General features: G+C 46.5%; 1 protein-coding gene across 50 annotated transcripts in view; it reads right to left on the minus strand.

Moving 5' to 3' along the window:
- DNASE1 (deoxyribonuclease 1) overlaps nucleotides 1–23,886 on the minus strand; it is a 38,405-nt gene that overhangs the window by 3,812 nt on the left and 10,707 nt on the right. For 4 of the 50 annotated variants that reach the window (XR_014072706.1, XR_014072707.1, XM_081554998.1 and 1 more), the window contains exons 2-5: nucleotides 7,698–8,127; nucleotides 6,460–6,681; nucleotides 739–886; nucleotides 55–138 (exon numbers count right to left, since the gene is read on the minus strand). Coding sequence is in view for 43 of the 50 variants with exons in the window: in XM_081554998.1 (XP_081411124.1) it covers nucleotides 55–138; nucleotides 739–767 (113 nt within the window). In the remaining 7 variants the exon portion in view is untranslated. Of the gene's footprint in view, nucleotides 1–54; nucleotides 139–304; nucleotides 398–738; nucleotides 1,228–6,459; nucleotides 6,682–7,697; nucleotides 8,128–9,368; nucleotides 9,500–23,886 lie in introns of those variants that run through there. The other 46 variants (XR_014072702.1, XM_081554969.1, XM_081554971.1 and 43 more) reach the window with 35 other exon arrangements.

The following is a 23,886-nucleotide window of genomic DNA, read 5'->3' on the forward strand; positions in this document are numbered from 1 at the left end:
CTAGGCCACAATGCAGCCTCCTGTGCGCCGTGAGGCGGAGGCCTGCAGTGTTACCTGAACACAAAGAGGTAGCGCTCCTTGTAGCTGTTGCGGCCCAGCGGCTCACTGACCACGTAGTGGTAGGTGTTTGGGTCATCCCTGGGTTGAGGAGACAAACGTCCCAGTCAGGAGTTGGTGGTGGGGCGAGTCCAGGGACCTGCCCCACATCTGTGTCCCTGCAGCTGGGCTGACCTGGCACCGTGCCCAGGAAGAGACAGTCACCATCGTCCCCCTCCCCCCCAGGCCTCCTGGGACCCCACTTCACCCACTGGTTGAGATCATCCAGCAGCTTCCCCACAGCCACCAGGTGGCTGTCTCTGACCTCCTGGATGAGGGCGATGTCGTAACGACGCAGAATCTGGGGACAAGGCCACAGTGTTGCTGAGCAGGGCAGGCAGAGACCGAGGCGTCCGAGCCTGCCTGCTCTGGGTCACAGGGCTGAGCTGCTGTCCCTGCCTCCCAGACAGTCCCTGTCACAGCCTGGCCTGGGACCCTAATACCAGCCATGGACAGCACAGCAGTAACAAGGGCCTGTCCCCCTGACTGACAGGTGGGCTGAGACCTTGATGCCCCCCATCACCACCACTGCCAGTCACCCTCAGGACTGACCACTGGCCCAGGATTCCCAGGGCCTGTTAGAAGGCCCACCTCCAGCTTCCCCACCCTGAGGGCCCTGGGGACAGACCAGCCTGGACTTACCTGCACAATGTAGCTGGAGAGTGTAGCATTGGACATCTTGGTCTCCCCAAAGGTGCGGATGTTGAAGGCTGCTATCTTCAGGGACAGGCCCAGCTGCAGCAGGCCAGCCAGGGCGAGCAGCAGCCCCATCAGCCCAGTGCCCCTCATCCTGGAGGAGGAGGGAGAGCCACGTGTGAGCTGGGCGGCAGACTGGGTACCCTTTCCTCCCTGAGCCCAGCTGGACAGAAACAGACAAGGGCAAGAGCCAGATGCCAAGGACCACGTCATGGGCCCTCACCCCTCACCCGCCAGCAGATGAGCTCCACGAGGGTCGCCAGCCCAGGAAGCCCCTGGCAATGTAGTGCCAGCTCACTGCCCTTCACGCTCCAGACACCCCCTCCGCAGGACTGGCCAGGGTTCTCGCGGTCAGGCGTCCACCTCCTATGGGCCACAAATCACCCAGCCCTTGGGGCACCGGGCACACTCACCTGAAACCTTTTACAAAGAATTCTGCCAAGAATTAGTATTCTTCAGTACCAATTTTCTCCTCTGGCTGCTTAAAAAATACTCATGAAGTGTTAGGAAACACAAGTGGGAGCTGCTGCAGCTCCACACAGGAATGTTCGTCCCACCTGGGGTTTTAAAGGCTCAGGCAGCTGTGCCCTTTTCCAGGGCATCACCTGGAGAACGCGGAACAATAGCCCTGCCTGTGTGGCTTTCTCAGCAGGTGGGTGACTGGCATGTGTTTATTTTGAGAGGCACAGGTCCTTGCTTCTGTAAAAAGCACCTGATGATATTTGCACTTGATTTTAAAAAGTCATATAATACAGCCAAAAAACTTTTGCACATGTTGCTCTCCCAGGGATGGGGAGCAGGTGCCCTGGAGGGCGGGGCCCCAGTGACATGCCCAGCTGCAGGATCCAAGGTGACCTTGGCGCCAGCACAAAGCTCGACTGTCCGTGTTGCGAATGGAGCCCATGGCAGTGGCTCTGTTCCAGAAACCCTTCTCCCCAACTCCAGCCCCGCTTCCTGACCTTTCCCTGTGGGGGCTTCAGGGTGGTGGGTGCCAGGAAGGGGCAGGGGCTGCAGAGCCCACCTTAACTGCTAGCGATGGAGAGCCTGTGTCCAGGCACAGGTGACAGGAGTGGCCAGGTCACAGGACCCGGTCAGGCATCAGATCAGGGTCTATGCCGGGCCTTGGGTCCAGTCATTTCTTCTTGGAATCCTTTGCCTTCCCATTTGTATTCCTGTGGCTGCTGCAACAAGTCACCACAAACTTGATGGCTTAAAACTATAGAAACTTATTGTCTAGTAATTTTAGAGGTCAGAAATCCAAATCACCGCACTGAGCTGAAATCAAAGTGTCAGGCTGCGCACCCTCTGGAGGTTCTGGGAGGCCCTTCCGCCCTCTTCAGCTTCCGGAGGCTCCTCCTTGGCTGTGGCTGCATCACTTCACTGCCTTCTGTGTCAATTCTTTCCCCTCAAAGAAGTAGGTGAGTGAGTGTAGGGTCCTCCCAGATAATCTGGGACCATCTCCATATCCTTTTTTGCCATGTGATGTTTCCAGGCATTACGACACATATATGAGGGAGGGTGGCATTATTCAGCCCATCACCCCATCAATGGGGGCTCTGCCCCATGAGGGAGAGGCTGTGGTCTCCAAGGACAGCCCTACAAGTAGGAAGGCTGGGTCCCTCCCTGGAATGGAAGGGCCTTGCAGTGGCAGGCGTGTGGTGTGTGTATGCAGGGCTACGGGGGACTGGGGTTCAGGGAGCACTAGCCTGAGAAGAGCAGTCTTCAAGGACCAAGGTCAAAATCACAGAAGTGTTATGGGTGTGGTGAGCTGGTCATGAAGGAGAAGGACACGGGGGATTAAAAACAACTCAGAAAGTAAACCAAGACCAGAACCCTCTAAAGTAATGAGAACATGCTGACGGACAGCTCTGGCGGTCAGCAGGAATGCTAGTCAGCTCCTTGAAACGGCATCTACAATGCAGGGTCACATGGCCTTGTCCTCAGGCTGCCAGGAGACCTTCTGCAGCCTTTTGCAAAGGTTTGGTTGCTGACTCTGTTTAAAATCTCCAAGACTGCTAGAGGACCAAAATCAAGATTCCAGCCACCAACCAACACCATCAACGCATCCAGAATAGATGCCTTGAACTCTTTCTTCGATGGGTTTCTTCCCTGGACACACAGTTGCAGATCTTTGAGGGGACCATGAGAATAAACCAGTAGGTGGCACAGCCGTGGCTCACACAGAGGGTACCTGGACCCCACCCCCCCAGTTTTCAGGGACACAGGCACCTGTTGGCACCCCTGCTCCCCCATCAATCAAACACTGCCCCTTATGTGCCAAGGAGCTGCCCTCCTTCACCAACCTGCCAGAAAAAAAGGTGCCAAATGTGGCCTCACTTGCACCAAGAGCTCAGCCCTGCTGCCACACCGGCAGCCCTACGTCAGGTCCACACGAGAGGCAGGCAGCATAGCCTGGGAAGAGCACAGCCGAGTCAGGGATGTGGGGCCCAGTCCAGGCCCGCCCACTGCACCTTCAACCACTTTGAACCTCAATGTCTTCAACTCTAAATAAAACGGGGATAAATCCATCACTGCTTTCCTCTTAAGTTTGTCTTAAGGATCAACAGATAGAACAAAAAGATCATCTCACATCTTAAAACTTCATCCTACCCTAGACCACCACTTCCCTGGTGGTCTAGTGGCTAAGACTCCACGCTCCCCATGCAAAGGGTCCAGAGTGGATCCCTAGGCAGGGAACAAGATCCCACATGCTGAAACTAAAAGATCCTGCATGCTAACTAAGACCCAGCGCAGCCAAAAATAAGACCCAGTGAGCGCCCCCAAGAACTTGGGGGTGGAGGTGGCGTGACTTGCACACCAACATGTGGCCCAGGAGACAGCAGGTCCACAGACCCAGGGGAAAAGAAGGGCACAGAGCAGCAGCTCCTGAACAGTGCACAGGGGCGTCCACAGTGAACCTGCAGGCACGGCAGCATGCGTTTTACTTCTGGGGAAAACAGTGATACTAAACATCTCTCAGCACTCCAGCGTTTCGACATCCTGCTACATTGCTTTGTGCGATTTCATGTCTGCAAAGCTAGGTTTCTGGCAGTTACTGAAAAGGCAATTACTGTGTAAGTCAATATAGAAAAGGCAACAAGGGTGCCCATGTCCAGTCTGATTCCAAAATTCAAGAAGAGCCCGAAAGGCAAACGTTCCACTAAGTAATTACAGTTACTTAAAAATGCAATGAAAAGAACTTTATGTTTACATTATTTTCCAAATGTCTATTATAACTTGTTAGGATATAAATACTGTACTTAAACTGTTTGGACTTAACTATTTAAAAATGAAACTGTTACTTCTTTGGCCTGTGGGTCCCTTAAAATATTTACTGACCTTAACTAGGGGTACTCTGAGAGTCTGGGGACCTCTAGATCTAACACACACAATGGGGGTGCCCCCTCCCACGATGGCCCTTGCCTGCCCAGGCACCAGGCGCCTCAGGCTCACCTGGGTCCCTGCTTTCCCTCAGCTCCACCTGCTCTGGTTCTGCAGTGCCCATGCCTGCCCTTCCCCAAACACGAGCAAACCCGCCCACTGGTCTCCCCACTCCCAGAAACTCTCCCCACAGTGCAGTCTCCACACAACACCCACACATCTTGTGAATCAGATCACCCTATTCCCCTGCTTAGAATCTGTCATGTGTTCCTCTTGTCCTTAAGGGGAAAGCAGGCACCTTCCAGGGGCTGGGCGATGCGAGCTCAGGGCCCCACTCTGCCCCCAGGGCCGCCCAGGTTCCGCTCACAGGGCCTCCTCAGGGAGGTCACCTTCCTCCACGTGACCCTGCCACTAGCACGGTCCCAGTGTCACCTTTTCCATGACCCTTATCACTGGTTTTCTTTGTTTTAGTGTGTCTGCTCTTACTTGCTTATACTCACTGAAGGCCAGCCTCTGCACTATTAATAGAACATAAGCTGCACAGGAGCAGGAACCTCGTCTGTCTCATCCCTGAAAGATGCCTGAAGGGCAGAGGCCCTGTGCTCGCCTGCCCCGTCACCTCCTGCCCCCACCTCCCACATGAGAGAACGTCCCCTTCTCACGGACCCTCCAGAGAGGACCCGGCAAGGCCTCCTGTCCTGAAGCACAAGGGACACACAGGGCGTCCAGGCGGCTTCCGGACACTTGGCCTGAACTGATCAGAAGCTCCCAGGAGCCAGTGGCTGTTGTGCCTGCCCTCAGCCAGATCTGACCTGGATTCCTTCTCTCTCCTCAAGAGGGGTGTTTGCTGGCCCCAAGACAGAGCTTTCTGGAGGACAAAGGGGCTTCCGTCTTTTACTTGAGATGGTCAGTGTCTTTGCTGGGACACTGCTGTAATCGGTGTCCGACAGACGATGTAGGTCAGCAGTCATCACTCAGCTCAGCCACTGGCCTTGGCCCATGACCCCACCTTAGCTCACCGTCCTTCATGAATTTATTTCTGTTCATTATACAGAAATCATTAACCCAGGATGGAAAGTTTCTCAGAACAGCGTGTGTATGAATTGCTATAATCCACCACAGTTTCAGAGTCACGCTCAGCACAGCCCTGACCCTGCCCCCTCACCCAGCTACGCCAATGCCCACTGTGTCACTGCCACAGGCGACACCTGGGCTCCATGGCCCACCAGCCTGAGTGCCAACGTGCTCACCTTCTGCATGTCACAGACAAGCCTGCCCTGGTACCTCATCCCACCAGAGGCATTTTCCAGGGTGTGTGCTGTGAAGACTGGCATACCTTTAGCCTGGGCCCATGAACACAAACAGGTTCAGGTTCCTGATGCCTGAGCCCCTGAAAGATTTAACTAGAGTCATGGAGCTCAACTGATTAGACTCCCAGTGAGCCGGTAACATTTCCAACAAGGTTGAGTGAAGAGCGTCCCCCAAATCCCCAAGCCCCTTCAGTCTTTCCCAAGCACAGAAAGCCTCCTCGGCAGGCTCTCCCCCCATCCAATGGGTCTCCAGAAGGGTTCAGAGTCCAGGACAGTGTGGGTAGTATGAGCTGGTCATGGCAGAGTCTGCAGAGATTTTCTACTGATTTATCTTCCAGTTCACTGGTCCTTTCTTCAGCTGTCTCTTATCTACTTTTAAATCCACATAACTGAATTTTAAATTTGTTATTGTACTTTTCTCTTTTAGAATTTTCAATCTTTTATGAATTCTAATTCTCTGTGAAACTCTCCATCTTACCTATTTCAATGTTAATCAGTATTTTAAACTCTATGTCTGCCAACTCCAGCATCTTAATCTTCTGTGGGTCTCTCACTCTTTCCTTTCTGTCCCATGTATTAGTGTACACAGTGACTCATCGCAGAGTCAGGCGCTGTGTGACAGACAGGAGAGGACTGGGACGGTGTCTTCCTCCAGGGGGGCAGCGGAGGGGACCGGCCACCCAAGGTCCAAGCAGCGAGACCGGCATTTCTTAGGGCTGTTCCTCCCGGCAGGCTCTCCAACTCTTCCCTGGCACCATGAAACTGCTCAAGACGCAGCTCTGCTCTGTACGCACCTTCTGCCTCCCTCTCAGGGATCTCCGCCCCCGGGTCCCACTGCCTCCGCAGCTCCCAAGCCCCCAGAGCTCAGTCTCCCCAACCCCACAAGATTACATGGGGCTCCTCTGGGTTCTCTGCCTCTTGGCAGCTGCCCCTGCCCAGCCCCCAAGAGAGAAGCCGGTGTAGGAGGTAGACTCACCTCTTCAAGCTCCCCTCTGCGTTGCAGGTCCCCAGGTGGCGCTCCAGTCCTTTGAGCAGCTGCCTTTAGTCCTCGGCAGGACTGGTCTGCTGTGAGCAATTCCATAGCCAGAAGCAGGCTGTTTGTTACCTGGAATGCGTCACTGAAGTAGAGAGCTGGAGGCTGTGGTGGATAACTAGGCAAGCTGGTCTGACTATCAGGCTGTGCGTGGACATCTCTGAGCTAAAAACGCAAGAGAAACGCAAGCCAATGAGAGATGATCAGAAGGAAACAGACTATTCTCTGCCCAACCAAGTCTCTGGGACTAAAGATCTCTGTATCCTATTTGAAACCTAGAGTATTTGTTCTCACTACCCCAGTCCTAAAGGTCAAGATGGCGCAGGGCAAGAACACGGCAATGGTGTATTCTATAAGGCTGTCCTGCGGCTCCTCAGAGAATGGCAGCACCTGTCCTCAGCTGAGGTTTACCACCTCGCTCCTAGAGAAGGGGCCTTGGGGCCTGCAGGCTGCCAGCTCCAGGCCTCTTTCCTCTCTGGGGACTCTGCAATCTTGGCCAGGTGGGCGATGCTATTTTCTGAAAACTCTAAGTACTTGCTGTGCTTCCCCCCTGGGACCAGCCATGGGGCTTCTCTACGGACACTAGTTTGTTTCACACTGATGGTTTCAACAGTTTTCCAAAGGGGCTCCTGCAGCAGGGCCTCTGCACTGCTCCCCTACCCCCACACCACAGGGCTTGTCCCTCCCTTGACTCAATCCTCTGCCCAGACATCACCCCACAACGGCCTCCTACTCAGCAGCAGGTTTGGTCCCACTACTGTCTCCTTCACCCTGCTTACCTTCTCCTGCCCACCAGTCATATCTAACACACAGTGTACGGTCAGCCTCATCCCACTGGGCGGGAGTCCCACAAGAGCTGGGGCTCACGCAGCAGTACCTGAGCACGGCCTGACCCATGGCAGGTGCTCACCAAGGCCTGGCTGAGTGAAGAGATGAAGGTCACTCAGGGGCCTGCTGGACAGAAGGCTGCTCTGGTTGTGCCCACTTAAGTGGGGGCATCTCATACAAGAGGAACCCAATGTGGTCCTCCAAGATGACTGAGTAAAGGAACAGGCTTCTGCCACTGGACCAGGCTCCTCGGCCTGGCAGAGATGTCCGCCTCCTTGGGAACTGCAGGGCTCTGGGCAGTGGCACTGATCTCACCCCATGTCTCTACCAGCTTCAAAAACACATCCACTTACCTATGAGGCTGGCTTTCCAGACACCTTCCCCCAGGGCCTGCATAAAAGCACAGTCATGGGTCAAGGGACAGGGTCTCAGGCAGGAGCAGCGATGACCTCAGGAGACCAGAAATGAGTCTAGTCCAGCTCACTCTGGCCAAAGCCAGAGTGGCCTGAGGTCGGTGGCCTTGTCGGTCTGGGTCCCCACTGTCCAAAGACTGCTGAAGTCATAGCTGGCCATAGAGGAGGCCTGTGCAAATGCATTGATAACTGGTTGTTTCCTCATTTGGGCTCCTATGAGGAGACATCGATCTTCGCAGGAGCCTCAGCCCACAAATGACACAGCACAGGAAGCTGGTAAAATGCAAATCTGCTGCGGGAACGACACCAAGCTGCCACCATGTCACTCCCTCACAGCCTGTGCCATCTCGCTGGTCCCATTCACACGTGACTAGTTTAAAAAGAAGAAAAAAGGGAATGTTAACAAAGTCAGCCAGCTGAGCGACAGGACACCTAGCTGTCCTGAAGTTTCATCAAGCTCCTGACAGGCTGTTTCATTTGTATGCTTTACTCACTTTTTTCAAGACAGAGTAAGAGGGGCCCCTAAACAATGAGAAAACCAGGCAAGAGGTGGTGTGATGTGTTTTCAGCCACTGGATAAGTGCAAGACAAGGATCCAAGAGAGAAGGGAAACCAAGACACTGGGCCCATGGTGTGGGGTGGGAGGTCGTGTGAGCTCGAGGGAGCTTAGCTCCCTGACCAGGGAGTGAACCCAGTCCATGGCAGTGACAGTGGCAAGTCTTCCCCACTGGAGCTCCAGGGAACTCTGGGCTCTATGACCAGCCACAGCCGATGTGGTTTCCAGGCTGCAGTGCAGGGAAGGGAAACACAGACTCAGCTGTCCTGTGAATGGAGGAGACACCTGCAAGGTCAGGAAGGGCCAGGTGGGTAGAATGTGTGGAACAGAATGTTGGGGAGCAGGGACTGTAAAGAAAGCAGAGCTCCAGGATCTGCAGAGCACCCCCTCAAGTCTTCCGCTAAAGACAAGTTTGCACCTGTGTGAGAAAAACTGAGGAGACTGGAACAAGAATCCCTGGAAAGGAGCAGACAGAACAACCTCCTGAGCTCACACAGGAATGGGAATAAACTGTGCTCCCACAAGCCACCATGTGGCTCCCTCATTCACACAGTACTGGCTGGCATCCCCACAAGGGCTTCACCCTTAGTAATGAGGCCAAATTATCTGTACACCAACGGCAGCTCTGGATCACCCTAACACAGCTCAGGAGCAGTTCTCTAAAGGATCAAGTGATGTGACAAGGAACTTAACTGCATGCCAGACCAAGATAAATACTATTTGAAGGAATATAACAAAACAACATAAATACATAATGTCCAGTATCCAATAAGGAAATGGCCAGGTCTATTGGTCAGGGGACAGAAACCACAAAGTATTTTAAACAAGAGAAGTTTAGTATAAAGAGCTATTAACTATAAGAACTGACTAAAATGAACCAAAAGGTATAAAATACTCCAGTGTGCAGGGAGGATTCAGAGCTGGGGAACAGCAGTTTACGGGATGTGAAGTTCACCGGGCTGAGAACTGTCTGAGATGCTGCCAACACAATCAGCCAGGAAGCTGTCTGCAGAGATTCTGTAAAGCCACCCGGGTGGGGGTGCTGATGAACTCACCAGAAAGCTGCCAGGAGACCAACTCGGGTACCCGCGGAACATGCCTGGCAGCGCCTCTCCCCTTTCAAATATATAAAGAGCCTCATCACTGGCACTCAGGCAAGTGCTGCTGAATTGGTAGCTAGGACACTGCCTGAGAAGGTGCCACAGAAGCTCTCTAGAGCTAAGCCGATGTCACAGAACAGGAATGAGCAAAGCACAAAGCACCAGGACACAGGCCCTTTTTCCTTCAGCCCCTCCAATGACAAAGGTTGGTATCAGGCTAGCTGGCAAGGGGAGTAATGATCCACTATCACAAGCAGGCAATGAAGGGTGGATAAACCAGGCATGTGAAAAAGAAGAAAATATGACTTATGACAATAAGAAAAAGCAATCAATAGCAACTGACCTAGAAGTGACAGATATAAAGGAATTATCAGACAAGGACATGCTTCATATACTCAGGAAAGTAGAGGGAATATGACCATAATGAGAGAAATGGAAAATATAAAAAGGCCTAAATGGAACTTCTAGAGATGATAATAATATCTGAAATGCAAAAACACACAGTCTGGAATGAACATCAGATCTACACTGAAAAAGATCACACAACTCAAAAACAGCAACTGAAAACTATTATTTTTTATTTAGAGGGAAACAAGGCATCAGACACTGACAAGCAATCCAATGTACATGAGTTGGAATCCCAGAAAAAGGACAAGGAGGCTCTTTAGTTCTTCTCCATTTTCTGCCATAAGGGTGGTGTCATCTGCATATCTGAGGTTATTGATATTTCTCCAAGAAATGAAGCTTCTGCTTCATTCAGCATGGTATTTCGCATGATGTACATTGCATATAAGTTAAATAAGCAGCGTGACAATAGACAGCCTGATGTACTCGTTTCCCATATGATCACTACAAATATGTACACAAAAATGTATCACTACAAAAAATCAACTAAAGGCCAATCAACACATGAAAAGATACTTAACATCAGTCAGTCATTATTAAAGAAATGCAAATCAAAACTACAATGAGGTATCATATCACACCAGGCAAAATGGTCATCAAAAAAATCTACAAACAGTAAATGATAGAGAGGACGTGGCTGGTGGGAATGTAAAAATTGATACAGCCACTATAGAGAACAGTAGGAAGATTACTTTAAAAACTAAGACTAAAACTATCCTATGACCCAGCAATCCTACTACTGGGCATACAACCTGTTCAGTTCAGTCGCTCAGTCATGTCCGACTCTTTGCGACCCGATGAATTGCAGCACGCCAGGCCTCTCTGTCCATCACCAACTCCCGGAGTCTACCCAAACCCATGTCCATCGAGTCGGTGATGCCATCCAACCATCTCATCTTGTCGTCCCCTTCTCCTCCCGCCCTCAATCCTACCCAGCATTAGGGTCTTTTCCAATGAGTCAACTCTTCGCATGAGGTGCCCAAAGTATTGGAGTTTCAGCTTCAACATCAGTCCTTCCAATGAACACCCAGGATTGATCTCTTTTAGGATGGATTCATTGGATCTCCTTGCAGTCCAAGGGACTCTCAAGAGTCTTCTCCAACACCACAGTTCAAAAGCATCAATTCTTCGGTGCTCAGCTTTCTTCACCGTCCAACTCTCACATCAATACATGACCACTGGAAAAACCATAGCCTTGACTAGAGGTACTTTTGTTGGCAAAGTAATGTCTCTGCTTTTAAATATGCTGTCTAGGTTGGCCATAACCTTCCTTCCAAGGAGTAAGCGTCTTTTAATTTCATGGCTGCAATCACCATCAGCAGTGATTTTGGATCCCCAAAAAATAAAGTCTGACACTGTTTCCACTGTTTCCCCATCTATTTCCCATGAAGTGATGGGACCAGATGCCATGATCTTAGTTTTCTGAACGTTGAGCTTTAAGCCAACTTTTTCACTCTCCTCTTTCACCTTCATCAAGAGGCTCTTTAGTTCTTCTTCATTTTCTGCCATAAAGGTGGTGTCATCCGCATATCTGAGGTTATTGATGTTTCTCCCGGCAATCTTGATTCCAGCTTGTGTTTCTTCCAGCCCAGCGTTTCTCATGATGTACTCTGCATATAAGTTAAATAAGCAGGGTGACAATATACAGCCTTGACGTACTCCTTTTCCTATTTGGAACCAGTCTGTTGTTCCATGTCCAGTTCTAACTGTTGCTTCCTGACCTGCATACAGGTTTCTCAAGAGGCAGGTCAGATGGTCTGGTATTCCCATCTCTTTCAGGGTTTTCCATAGTTTATTGTGATCCACACAGTCAAAGGCTTTGGCATAGTCAATGAAGCAGAAATAGATGTTTTTCTGGAGCTCTCTTGCTTTTTCGATGATCCACCGGATACTGGCAATTTGATCTCTGGTTCCTCTGCCTTTTCTAAAACCAGCTTGAACATCTGGAAGTTCACGGTTCACGTATTGCTGAAGCCTGGCTTGGAGAATTTTGAGCATTACTTTACTAGCATGTGAGATGAGTGCAATTGTGCGGTAGTTTGAGCATTCTTTGGCATTGCCTTTCTTTGGGATTGGAACGAAGACTGACCTCTTCCAGTCCTGTGGCCACTGCTGAGTTTTCCAGATTTGCTGGCATATCAAGTGCAGCACTTTCACAGCATCACCTTTGAGGATTTGAAATAGCTCAACTGGAATTCCATCACCTCCACTAGCTTTGTTCGTAGTGATGCTTTCTAAGGCCCACTTGACTTCACATTCCAGGATGTCTGGCTCTAGGTGAGTGATCACACCATCGTGATTATCTGGGTCGTGAAGATCTTTTTTGTACAGTTCTTCTGGGTATTCTTGCCACCTCTTCTTAATATCTTCTGCTTCTGTTAGGTCCATACCATTTCTGTCCTTTATCGAGCCCATCTTTGCATGAAATGTTCCTTTGGTATCTCTAATTTTCTTGAAGAGATCTCTAGTCTTTCCCAATCTGTTGTTTTCTTCTATTTCTTTGCACTGATTGTTGAGGAAGGCTTTCTTATCTCTCCTTGCTATTCTTTGGAACTCTGCATTCAGATGGGAATATCTTTCCTTTTCTCCTTTGCTTTTCGCTTCTCTTCTCTTCCAAGCTATCTGTAAGGCCTCCTCAGACAGCCATTTTGCTTTTTTGCATTTCTTTTCCATGGGGATGTTCTTGATCCCGGTCTCCTGTACAATGTCACGAACCTCTGTCCATAGTTCATCAGGCACTCTATCAGGTCTAGACCCTTAAATCTATTTGTCACTTCCACGGTATACTCATAAGGGATTTGATCTAGGTCATACCTGAATGGTCTAGTGGTTTTCCCTCCTTTCTTCAATTTAAGTCTGAATTTGGCAATAAGCAGTTCACGATCCGAGCCACAGTCTGCTCCCGGTCTTGTTTTTGCTGACTGTATAGAGCTTCTCCATCTTTGACTGCAAAGAATATAATCAATCTGATTTCGGTGTTGACCATCTGGTGATGTCCACGTGTAGAGTCTTCTCTTGTGTTGTTGGAATAGGGTGTTTCCTTATTACCAGTGCGTTCTCGTGGCAAAACTCTATTAGCCTTTGCCCTGCTTCATTCTGTACTCCAAGGCCAAACTTGCCTGTTACACCAGGTGTTTCTTGACTTCCTACTTTTGCATTCCAGTCCCCTATAATGAAAAGGACATCTTTTTTGGATGTTAGTTCTAAAAGGTCTTGTAGGTCTTCATAGAATCGTTCAACTTCAGCTTCTTCGGCATTACTGGTTGGGGCATAGACTTGGATTACCGTGATATTGAATGGTTTGCCTTGGAAACGAACAGAGATCATTCTATCATTTTTGAGATTGCATCCAAGTACTGCATTTTGGACTCTTTTGTTGACCATGATGGCTACTCCATTTCTTCTAAGGGATTCTTGCCCACAGTAGTAGATATAATGGTCATCTGAGTTAAATTCACCCATTCCAGTCCATCTTAGTTCGCTGATTCCTAGAATGTCGACGTTCACTCTTACCATCTCCTGTTTGACCACTTCCAATTTGCCTTGATTCATGGACCTAACATTCCAGGTTCCTATGCAATATTGCTCTTTACAGCATCGGACTTTGCATCTGTCACCAGTCACATCCACAGTTGGGTATCGTTTTTGCTTTGGCTCCATCCCATCATTCTTTCTGGAGTTATTTCTCCACTGATCTCCAGTAGCATATTGGGCACCTACTGACCTGGGGAGTTCATCTTTCAGTGTCCTATATTTTTGCCTTTTCATACTGTTCATGGGGTTCTCAAGGCAAGAATACTGAAGTGGTTTGCCATGCCCTTCTCCAGTGGACCACAATCTGTCAGACCTCTCCACCATGACCCATCCGTCTTGGGTGGCCCCACACGGCATGGCTTAGTTTCATTGAGATTGACAAGGCTGTGGTCTGTGTGATCAGATTAGCTAGTTTTCCCTGTCGGCCACCACCCCCGGCCCCCGGGCCCCGGCCCGGCCTAGCCCCTCTCGGCCGCCGCCCCCGCCCCTGGCCCGGCCTAGCCCCTCTCGGCCGCGGTCCCCGGCCCCCCGGCCCCCGGCCCGGCCTAGCCCCTGTCGGCCGCCGCTCCCGGCCCCCGGGCCCCGGGCCGGCCTAGGCCCTGTAGGCCGCCGCCCCCGGCCCCCGGCCGGCCTAGCCCCTGTCGGCCGCCGCCCCCGGCCCCCGGCCTGCCCTAGCCCCTGTCAGCTGCCGCCCCCGGCCCCCCGGCCCGGCCTAGGCCCTCTCGGCCGCCGCCCCCGGCCCTCGGGTCCCGGCCCTCGGGTCCCGGCCCAGCCTAGACCCTGTCGGCCGCCGACCCCGGCCCCCGGCCCGGCCTAGCCCCTGTCGGCCGCCGACCCGGCCTAGCCCCTGTCGGCCGCCGCCCCCGGCCCCCGGCCCGTCTACGACCTGACAAAACCACAATTCAAAAAGACATGTACCCCAATGTTCATTGCAGCACTATTTACAATAGTCAGGACATGGAAGCAACCTAGATGTCCACTGAAGGGTGAATGGATAAAGAAAACTGGAAAATCCACACATATGTGGAAGTTAAACATACTCTCATACAACCAATAGGTCAAAAAAGAAATCACAAGAAAAATTAGAAAGCACACTGAGACCAATGAAAACACACACACCAGAACTTTGGGATGCAGCAAAAGCAGTGCTAAGAGGGAAATTTATAGCTATAAATGTTTACATTAAAAAAGAAGAAAAGTATCAAAGCAATAGTCTAACTTACACCTTAAGGAAATAAGAGAAGAAGAGCAAACTAAACCAAAGCTAGCAGGAGAAAGGAAATAATAAAAGAGTATAGCATCAATAAACAAAGAAAAGAAAAATAGAGTCCAGTTGTATTTCTACACACTAACAATGAACAATCCTAAAAGGAAATTAAGAAAACAATTCAACTTACAATAGCATCAAAAAGATTTTAAATACTTGGGAATAAACTTAACCAAGAAAGTAAAAGACTTAACACACTGAAAAGTATATGCATCATTGCTGAAAGGAATTAAAAAAGAACACATGAATACACAGAAAGACATTTTATCTTCATGGGTTGGAAGATTTAATAAGATGTTACCACTACCCAAAGTGATCTACCTATTTATGCAATCCCTATCAAAATCTCAGTGACTTTTTTTTCACAGAAATAGAAAAACCTATTTTATGGTTTTCCATATGGAATATCAAAGGAATCCCCCCAAAGTATTCAAAACCACTTTGAAAAAGGACAAAGTTGGAGGTCTCACACTCCCTGATTTCAAACGTTTGTACAAAGCTACAGTAATCAAAACAGTGTGATACTAGCATAAAGACAGACACACAAACTGCACAACTTTGGGACTGGCAGTGATTTCTTGGATATTACACCAAAATCAACAACAAAACAAAATATAGCTAAATTGGATTTCATTAAAATTAGAAACTTTTGTGCAAAGGACCTATCACAAAAGTGAAAAGACAACCACAAAATGGGAGAAAATATCTGGAAATCATTTATCCCATTAGAGTCTGGTATTCAGAATATATAGAGAACTCCTACAATTCAACAACAAAAATCAAACAACCAAATTTTTTAAATGGGAAAAGAAAAAAACTTTTTGTAATGGGCAAAGGACTTGAATAGACATTTCTCCAAAGATAAACAAACGATCAATAAGCACATGAAAAATGATAACTATCATTAATCAGTTAAGAGAACTGCAAATCAAAACTGTAATGAACTATCACTATTTTCCCATTAGAATGGCTACTATATTTAAAAATTATAAGTTTTATAAGGATGTGGAGAAACTGGAATCCTTATGCACCACTGATAGGGATGCAAAATGGTACAGCCACAGTGGAAGACAGTATTGAGATTCTTCAAAAAAATTACACAGAATTACTATGATCCAGCAACTTCACTCCAAGGTACCCAAAAGAACAGAATGATGAGAAAGTTCTGAAAATGGACAGTGTGTGGGTAGTGGTGATGGTTGTACAACGTGAAAGCATTTAATGTCACTGAACTTACACTTAAAAATGGTTAAAATTGTAAACTTTATATTACATATATTTTATCACAATGAAAAACCATACAGCTAATAGTGTACTTAATGGGAAAAATTAGATGCTTTCTCACTAAGATCAGGAAGAAGGTAAGAATGTCTATTTTTACCACTCCCATGCATCATCATACTGGAAGTCCTAGGTAATACAACAAGAAAAGGAGATGAAAGTTACACAGATCAAAAAGGAAGAAATAAAATAGTCTTTACACATAGATGACATAAATTATCCATCTAGAAAATACCAAAGAATTAACAACAACAAAAAAAACCTCCTAGAACAAATTATTATGACAAATAATAATAATTTGGAAATATTATTTCAAACGCTTTGTACAAACGTTTGAAATCAGGGAGTGTGAGACCTCCAACTTTGTCCTTTTTCAAAGTGGTTTTGAATACTTTGGGGGGATTCCTTTGATATTCCATATGGAAAACCATAAAATAGGTTTTTCTATTTCTGTGAAAAAAAAGTCACTGAGATTTTGATAGGGATTGCATAAATAGGTAGATCACTTTGGGTAGTGGTAACATCTTATTAAATCTTCCAACCCATGAAGATAAAATGTCTTTCTGTGTATTCATGTGTTCTTTTTTAATTCCTTTCAGCAATGATGCAGGTTGGAAATATAAGATTAATTGACAAAGGTCAACTACTTTTTTATCTACCAGCAACAGGACTTCTGGTTTCTAGTTCCACATGTAAGGAGATTGAAGTCACCACTCTGTCCTGACAAGTAGTAAAAAGCTGAACTGACTGAAAATCAACAACTTTTCTTGGATCCATAAAGAGGAGGACACAGGGAAAATCACTGTCCCCAAGTCTGAGAGACAGACACATGAATACAAGAACCTTAAATGCACATTACTAAGTGAAAGAAGGCAATCTTAAAAGTCTAGTTGCCTGCTTCCCTGGTAGCTCAGATGCTACAGCATCTGCTTGCAATGCAGGAGACCCAGGTTCGAAGATCCCCTGGAGAAGGAAATGACAACCCACTCCAGTATCCTTGCCTGGAAAATTCCATGAACAGAGGAGCCTGGCAGGCTACAGTCCATGGGGTCGCAAAGAGTCGGAAATGACTGAGTGACTAACACACACATACACACACACACCATGTGAGTGTTATCAAGGGAGGGAGGTGCTCCCGTATTCTGCCCAGCCCCTAACTCATGGGAGGGAGGCCCTCTCTTGGGCTGGGTGTTCTGAGAGTACTGGGGCCCTGACCATGCTCATCCCAGCTCATGATGTGGCAGATCCACACCAAAGGTGAGCTGAGTGGACCCCAGGCTGCTGCCTTCCCTCTCCCACAGACTGCTCAGCAGTAACAGTGGAATGTCAGAGAGCAGTTTACTGTTCTACCCACAGCTCTACAGCCCTGGCTTAGAGATTGTGGCCTGGGGTAGAAACAGGCCAGAAAGCACTGACTCCTAATTTCCTCCAAAGGAAGTGATTTCATTTGCAACAGAGAGGGAATCAGTTCAAGCTCAAAGGTGCTCTCAAGAAAGTAGAAGGTATGCTGAAAGGCAAGCAGCAGGAAAGTAAAGATAGAGGCTAAACCACAGATTTGAACACTACACACTGACACCACCAGATGGTCAGTACCTAAATCAGGTTGATTATATTCTTTGCAGCCAAAGATGGAGAAGCTCTATACAGTCAGCGAAAATAAGACCTGGAGCTGACAGTGGCTCAGATCATGAAGTCCTTATTGCAAAATTCAGACTTAAAGTAAGTAGTAAAAACCACTATCAAAATCAAATTTATGATTATACGGTAAAGTGACAAATAGATTCAAGGGATAAGATCTGACAGAGTGCCTAAAGAACTATGGACAGAGGTTCGTGACACTGTATAGGAAACCATAATCAAAACAGTCACCAAGAGAAAGAAAGGCAAAATGGTTGTCTGAGGAAGCCTTACAAGTAGCTGAGAAAAGAAGAAAAATGAAAAGCAAAGGAGAAAAGGAAAGATATACCCATCCGAATGCAGAGTTCCAAAGAATAGCAAGGAGAGAGAAGAAAGCCTTAAGTAAACAATACAAAAAATAATAATAACAGAGGAAAACAATAGAATGGGAAAGACCAGAGATCTCTTCAAGAAAATTAGACACCAAAGGGAACATTTCATATAAAGATGGGCACAATAGAGGACAGAAACGGTAAGGACCTAATAGAAGCATTAGATATTAAGAAGAGGTGGCAAGAATACAAAAGAACTGTACAAAAAAAGGTCTTAATGATCTGGATAACCAAGATGGCATTGGTCGCTCACCTAGAGCCAGACATCCTAAGAGTGTGAAGTCAAGTGAGCCTTAGGAAGCATTACTACAAACAAAGCTAGTGGAGGTGATGGGATTCCAGCTAAGCTATTTCAAATCCTAGAAGATGATGCTGTTAAAGTGCTGCACTCAACATGCCAGCAAATTTGGAAAACTGAGCAGTGGCAACAGGAATGGAAAAGGTCAGTTTTCATTTCAATCCCAAAGAAGGGCAATACCAAAAATGCTCAAACTATCGCACAGTTGCACTCATCTCACATGCCAGCAAGGTAATGCTCAAAATCCTTCAAGCTAGGCTTCAACAGTACAGGAACCGAGAACTTCCAGATGTACAAGCTGGATTTAGAAAGGCAGAGGAACCAGAGATCAAATTGCCAACATCCATTGGATCATCGAAAAAGCAAGAGAGTTCCAGAAAAACATCTACTTCTGCTTTATTGACTATGCCAAGGCCTTTGACTGTGTGGATCACAACAAACTGGAAAATTTCTAGAGAGATGGGAATACCAGACCACCTGACCTGCCTCCTGAGAAGTCTGTATGCAGGTCAAGAAGCAATAGTTAGAACTGGACATAGAACAACAGACTGGTTCCAAATTGGGAAAGGAATACATCAAGGCTATGTATATTATCCGCTGGAGGAGGGCATGGTAACCCATGCCAGGATTCTTGCCTGGAGAATCTCATGGACAGAGGAGTGTGACAGGCTAAGTCCATGGGGTCCAAAGAGTTAGACACGACTGAAGCAACTTAGCGCAGCACAGCACATTCACTAATAATGTTCATAGTAGCACTATTCATTATGGCCAAAAATTGGAAACCCAGAAACAATCGTATGAATAGCGTTGTATTTATATGATAGACTGTTATAAGTTATTAATAATGAACAAACTATTTCTAAATCAGCAATCAAGATGAATCCCGCAAATATATGGCTGGACCAAAGAAGCTAGACACCATAGGGTACATCCTGTATGATTCCATTTATATGGAATTATATTCATCTCTGAAAACAGGTGAAAGGCAAGAGAGTAATTACCTTCCACAGAAATGTAATGAAAGAAAAAAGTTATCATGGGGACTTTAGGGTACTGGTAAAATCTATGTCATTACCTTGTTGCTGGTTATGTAAGTATGTTTACTTTGTGAAAATTATTTGAGTTTTATACTTATGAATTGTGCTCTCATCTATGTGTAAAGGATATACAACATTCTTTACTATTATTATTGGTTTATTAATAAAGGTCCATTTTAGGGAAGTTTATTAATAATTAATAACACATATGTTTATACTTATATTGCATGAATATTATAAAAGCAGTGTTCCAAGTATGCACACACCTTTTCCATGTAGGTTAAATTTGTTTTAATTGTTATCAAATTCTTTCCATTTCTTCTCTTCTCACCTTTATAATGAACTAATTGTAAAATATTTATAATAAAGCATTTCTGTTGCTTAAAAAAAAAAAAAGGCTGTATATTGTCACCCTGCTTATTTAATTTACATGCAGAGTACGTCATGCGAAATGCCAGCCTGGATGAAGCACGAGCTGGAATCAAGATTTCTGGGAGAAATATCAGAAATATCATCTCAGATACGCAGACGACACCACCCTTATGGCAGAAAGCGAAAAGGAACTAAAAAGCCTCTTGATGAGAGTAAAAGAGGAGGGTGAAAAAATTGGCTTAGAATTCAACATTCAAAAAGACTAAGATCATGGCATCAGTTCCCATCACTTCATGGCAAATAGATGGGGAAACAATGGAAACAGTGACAGGTTTTATTTTCCTGGAGTCCAAAATCACGGCAGGGTAACTGCAGCCATGAAATTAAAAGACACTTGCTCCTTGGAAGGAAAGCCATGACAAACCTAGATAGTGTATTAAAAAGCAGAAATATCACTTTGCCAACAGAAGTCCATTTAAGTCAAAGCTAATGATTGCAGCAATGAAATTAAAAGACGCTTACTCCTTGGAAGGAAAGTTATGACCAACCTAGACAGCATATTAAAAAACAGAGACATTACTTTGTCAACAAAGGTCCGTCTAGTCAAGGCTATGGTTTTACCAGTAGTCATGTATAGATATGAGAGTTGGACTATAAAGAAAGCTGAGCGCAGAAGAATTGATGCTTTTGAACTGTGGTGTTGGAAAAGACTCTTGAGAGTCCCTTGGACTGCAAGGAGATCCAACCAGTCCATCTTAAAGGAAATCAGTCCTGCGTGTTCATTGGAAGGACTGATGTTGAAGCTGAAACTCCAATATTTTGGCCACCTGATGCGAAGAGCTGACTCATTTGAAAAGACCCTGATGTTAGGAAAGATTGAAGGCAGGAGGAGGAGATGACAGAGGATGAGATGGCTGGATGGCATCACCGACTCAATGGTCATGAGTTTGAATAAACTCCGGGAGTTGATGATGAAAAGGGAGGCCTGGAGTGCTGCGGTTCATGGGGTCGCAAAGAGTTGGACACGACTGAGAGACTGAACTGAACTGAATGGCTTTTCCAGTAGTCATGTATGAATGTGAGAGCTTGACCATAAAGAAGGTTGAGTGCTGAAGAACTGATGCTTTCGAATTGTGGTGCTGGAGAATATTCTTCAGAGTCCCCTTGGATAGCAAGGAGATCAAACCTATCAATCCTAAAGGAAATCAACCCTGAACATTCATCAGAAGGACTGATGCTGAAGCTGAAGTTCCAACACTTAAGCCACCTGATGCAAAGAGCCGCCTCACTGGAAAAGATCCTGATGCTGGGAAAGATTGAGGGCAGGAGGAGAAGGGGGCAATAGAGGATGAGATGGTTGGATGGCATCATCAACTCAGTGGACATGAGTATGAGCAAACTCCAGGAAACAGTGAAGGACAGGGAAGCCTGGCATGCTGCAGTTCATGGGGTTGCAAAGAGTCAGACACAACTGAACAACAACAAAAACCATATGCTGGCTAGTTTACAAGAGACAATGAGGGAACAGCACAAGCTGGGAGGAGCCATCCTAGGGTTATAAAAACTATCAAACACTGACTTTATAACCTATTCCTTTAAAGAAACCAAAATTTTGTAGGATTAGCTGGTAGAGCCGGAGAAGGCAATGGCAACCCACTCCAGTACTCTTGCTTGGAAAATCCTATGGACAGAGGAGCCTGGTAGGCTGCAGTCCATGGGATCGCAAAGAGTGGGACACGACTGAGAGACTTCACTTTCACTTTTCACTTTCATGCATTGGAGAAGGAACTGGCAACCCACTCCAGTGTTCTTGCCTGGAGAATCCCAGGGACGGCGGAGCCTGGTGGGCTGCCGTCTATGGGGTCGCACAGAGTCAGACACGACAGAAGCGACTTAGGAGCAGCAGCAGCTGGTAGAGCAGTTTGGGTATCCTAACTGTGCTTAGACCATTGCACACGATGGCAGGAACATGGTTGGTGGATAAACAAGGCCCATAAGACAGAAATGGGCCTCAGGGGAAAGAGTTGCCGGTCCAGACATCATGAGATGAAATTAATTCAATTTTAATGAAAAGTGGGATTCAGAAGAAAATAATTTAGTAACTAGAATAAGCAGATTAGAGGAAGTTCTCTTGCAGAAGGAAAGCAAAGGACGGACATCAGCCTGGAAAGACACTGAGATTGTAGCAAAGTGGATCTGGCCAATCCAACAAATAATTTGGGATAATATTCAACATTAGGACCAGCATGGGGCTTGTCTCCTGACCTGGATGGGCCTCTTGACTACTTTAATACAGATGGAGCTGAACAGGCCATGGGACAATGGCCTGCCAAACCCATGAAGTTCTCTGGGGGCACTTATTATAACCCTGAAATAAACATTAATAATAAATAGCACATAAAAAAACCCTACAAGCCAAACTCAATGAACATAGGTGCAAAACATTCCTTTAAGAATTATATGTGCAACTTGAAACAACAGTGCATTGAAAGATCAATACTTGGGCTCTGAAGATGGCTGTAGTGGCCGCATACATTCTGAGTGTTAGTCGCTTAGTCATGTCTGACTCTTTGCAACCCCATGGACTGTAGCCTGGTAGGCTCTTCTGTCCATGGGATTTTGCCAGGCAAGAATATTGGAGTGGGCTGCCATTTCCTTCTACAGGGGGTCTTCCCGACCAAGGGATCGAACCAGAGTCTCCCACATTGCAGGAAGATTCTTTAACCTTCTGAGCTACCAGGTAAGTCCTTTCATACATCTGGTTCTTCCCAAATCACCACATAACACAGATTTGAAAAACAAATGCTCATGAAACATTTACAACAAAAACAGATGAAAAAGTATCTGCAAGAACCTGAGGCCCCAAAACACAGGTAGATTTATTTTGTTTACCTGAAATACAATGTCCAATATAGATAGATATATAGCCATACCCCACGTGTGTTAAGTAACCATGTTAGAGAAAGCAAAGGTAAATAACAGCATGTCACAATAAATCTGAGATGATGAAAAACCCAAATAATCAACAAGTGTTCACCAAAAAGTATAGTGAGCCATTTTGAGAAAAGCCGCTGAAACTGGGAATGATTTTGCCTACTCCAATCTGCAGTATATATGCAAGGGGCCACTGGAAAGGCCTAGAAGGGTCTAGCATCTATGACTTCTCAAAATTGATCCACCAAGGGCTTCTGCCCAGGAAGGGCCCCACACGGAGAAGAAACTACTGGCAATGGAATAAAAACAGGGCAGGAAGGAGACAATAAAGATGAAAAAAAAGAGAGGGTCCAGATAAAAGTGGGCGAGAGAAACAAAACTGAAATCTCAGAAAGTCACTATTTTTCTTTTTAACACTGCCTGAACACAACAGAGGAGAAGGCAATGGCACCCCACTCCAGTACTCTTGCCTGGAAAATCCCATGGACGGAGGAGCCTGGTGGGCTGCCGTCTATGGGGTCGCACAGAGTCGGACACAACTAAAGCGATTTAGCAGCAGCAGCAGCAGCAGAACACAACAGAAGAGAGAGCTCTAAAAAGAAAGAAAAGCTATCTGAATCAAGCTTCCTTCTAACAGTTCAGGAAAAATGAATACACCCAAAAATAAGCAACAGAAAAGTATAATGAAGTGAAACACCATATAATGTTACTGTAAGAAAAAAAAATTGAAGAGCAAAATAACATCCCTGCAAACAAAAAAGCATGTCAGGAGGAGGACACGCTCCAAAAAACGGATCAAAACTGTAATATACTATTTCAAAATAAGCTTAAAATCACTAAGAATGTTATACAAGCCATGAACGAACATTATAACTCAGGTTTTCAAAAATTCAGAAATGAAGAGACAATTTAAGAATTAGAAACAAAAGGAAAATCTCATTTCAGAAATAAATATTAAAGGAGGAGGAACAAGAGAGCAAACACAATAAACACTAACTCATGAGGAACAGCCAAGAGTTTTCCCACAAGGGAAATCCTTGTTGTTCAGCTGGTAAAGAATCCACCTGCAATGCAAGAGACCTGGGTCCAATCCCTGGGTTGGGAAAATCCCCTGGAGAAGGGAAAGGCTACCCACTCCAGTATTCTGGCCTGGAGAATTTCATGGACTGTGTAGTCCATGGGGTTGCAAAGAGCTGGACACAACTGAGCAACTTTCACTCACATGAGGAATAGCAGGTTTAAAAAAAGGAAGACTTTAATGAAAAACAAAAATAAACGAAGAAAGATAAAAATTATTTAAGAGAAAGTGACCAATGTTGAAGGCAGGCAAAGAAAA

Source organism: Giraffa tippelskirchi, chromosome 13 (assembly GCF_054371585.1).
Source record: "Giraffa tippelskirchi isolate mGirTip1 chromosome 13, T2T-mGirTip1v1.2.pri, whole genome shotgun sequence".
Taxonomy (NCBI): Eukaryota; Metazoa; Chordata; class Mammalia; order Artiodactyla; family Giraffidae; genus Giraffa; species Giraffa tippelskirchi.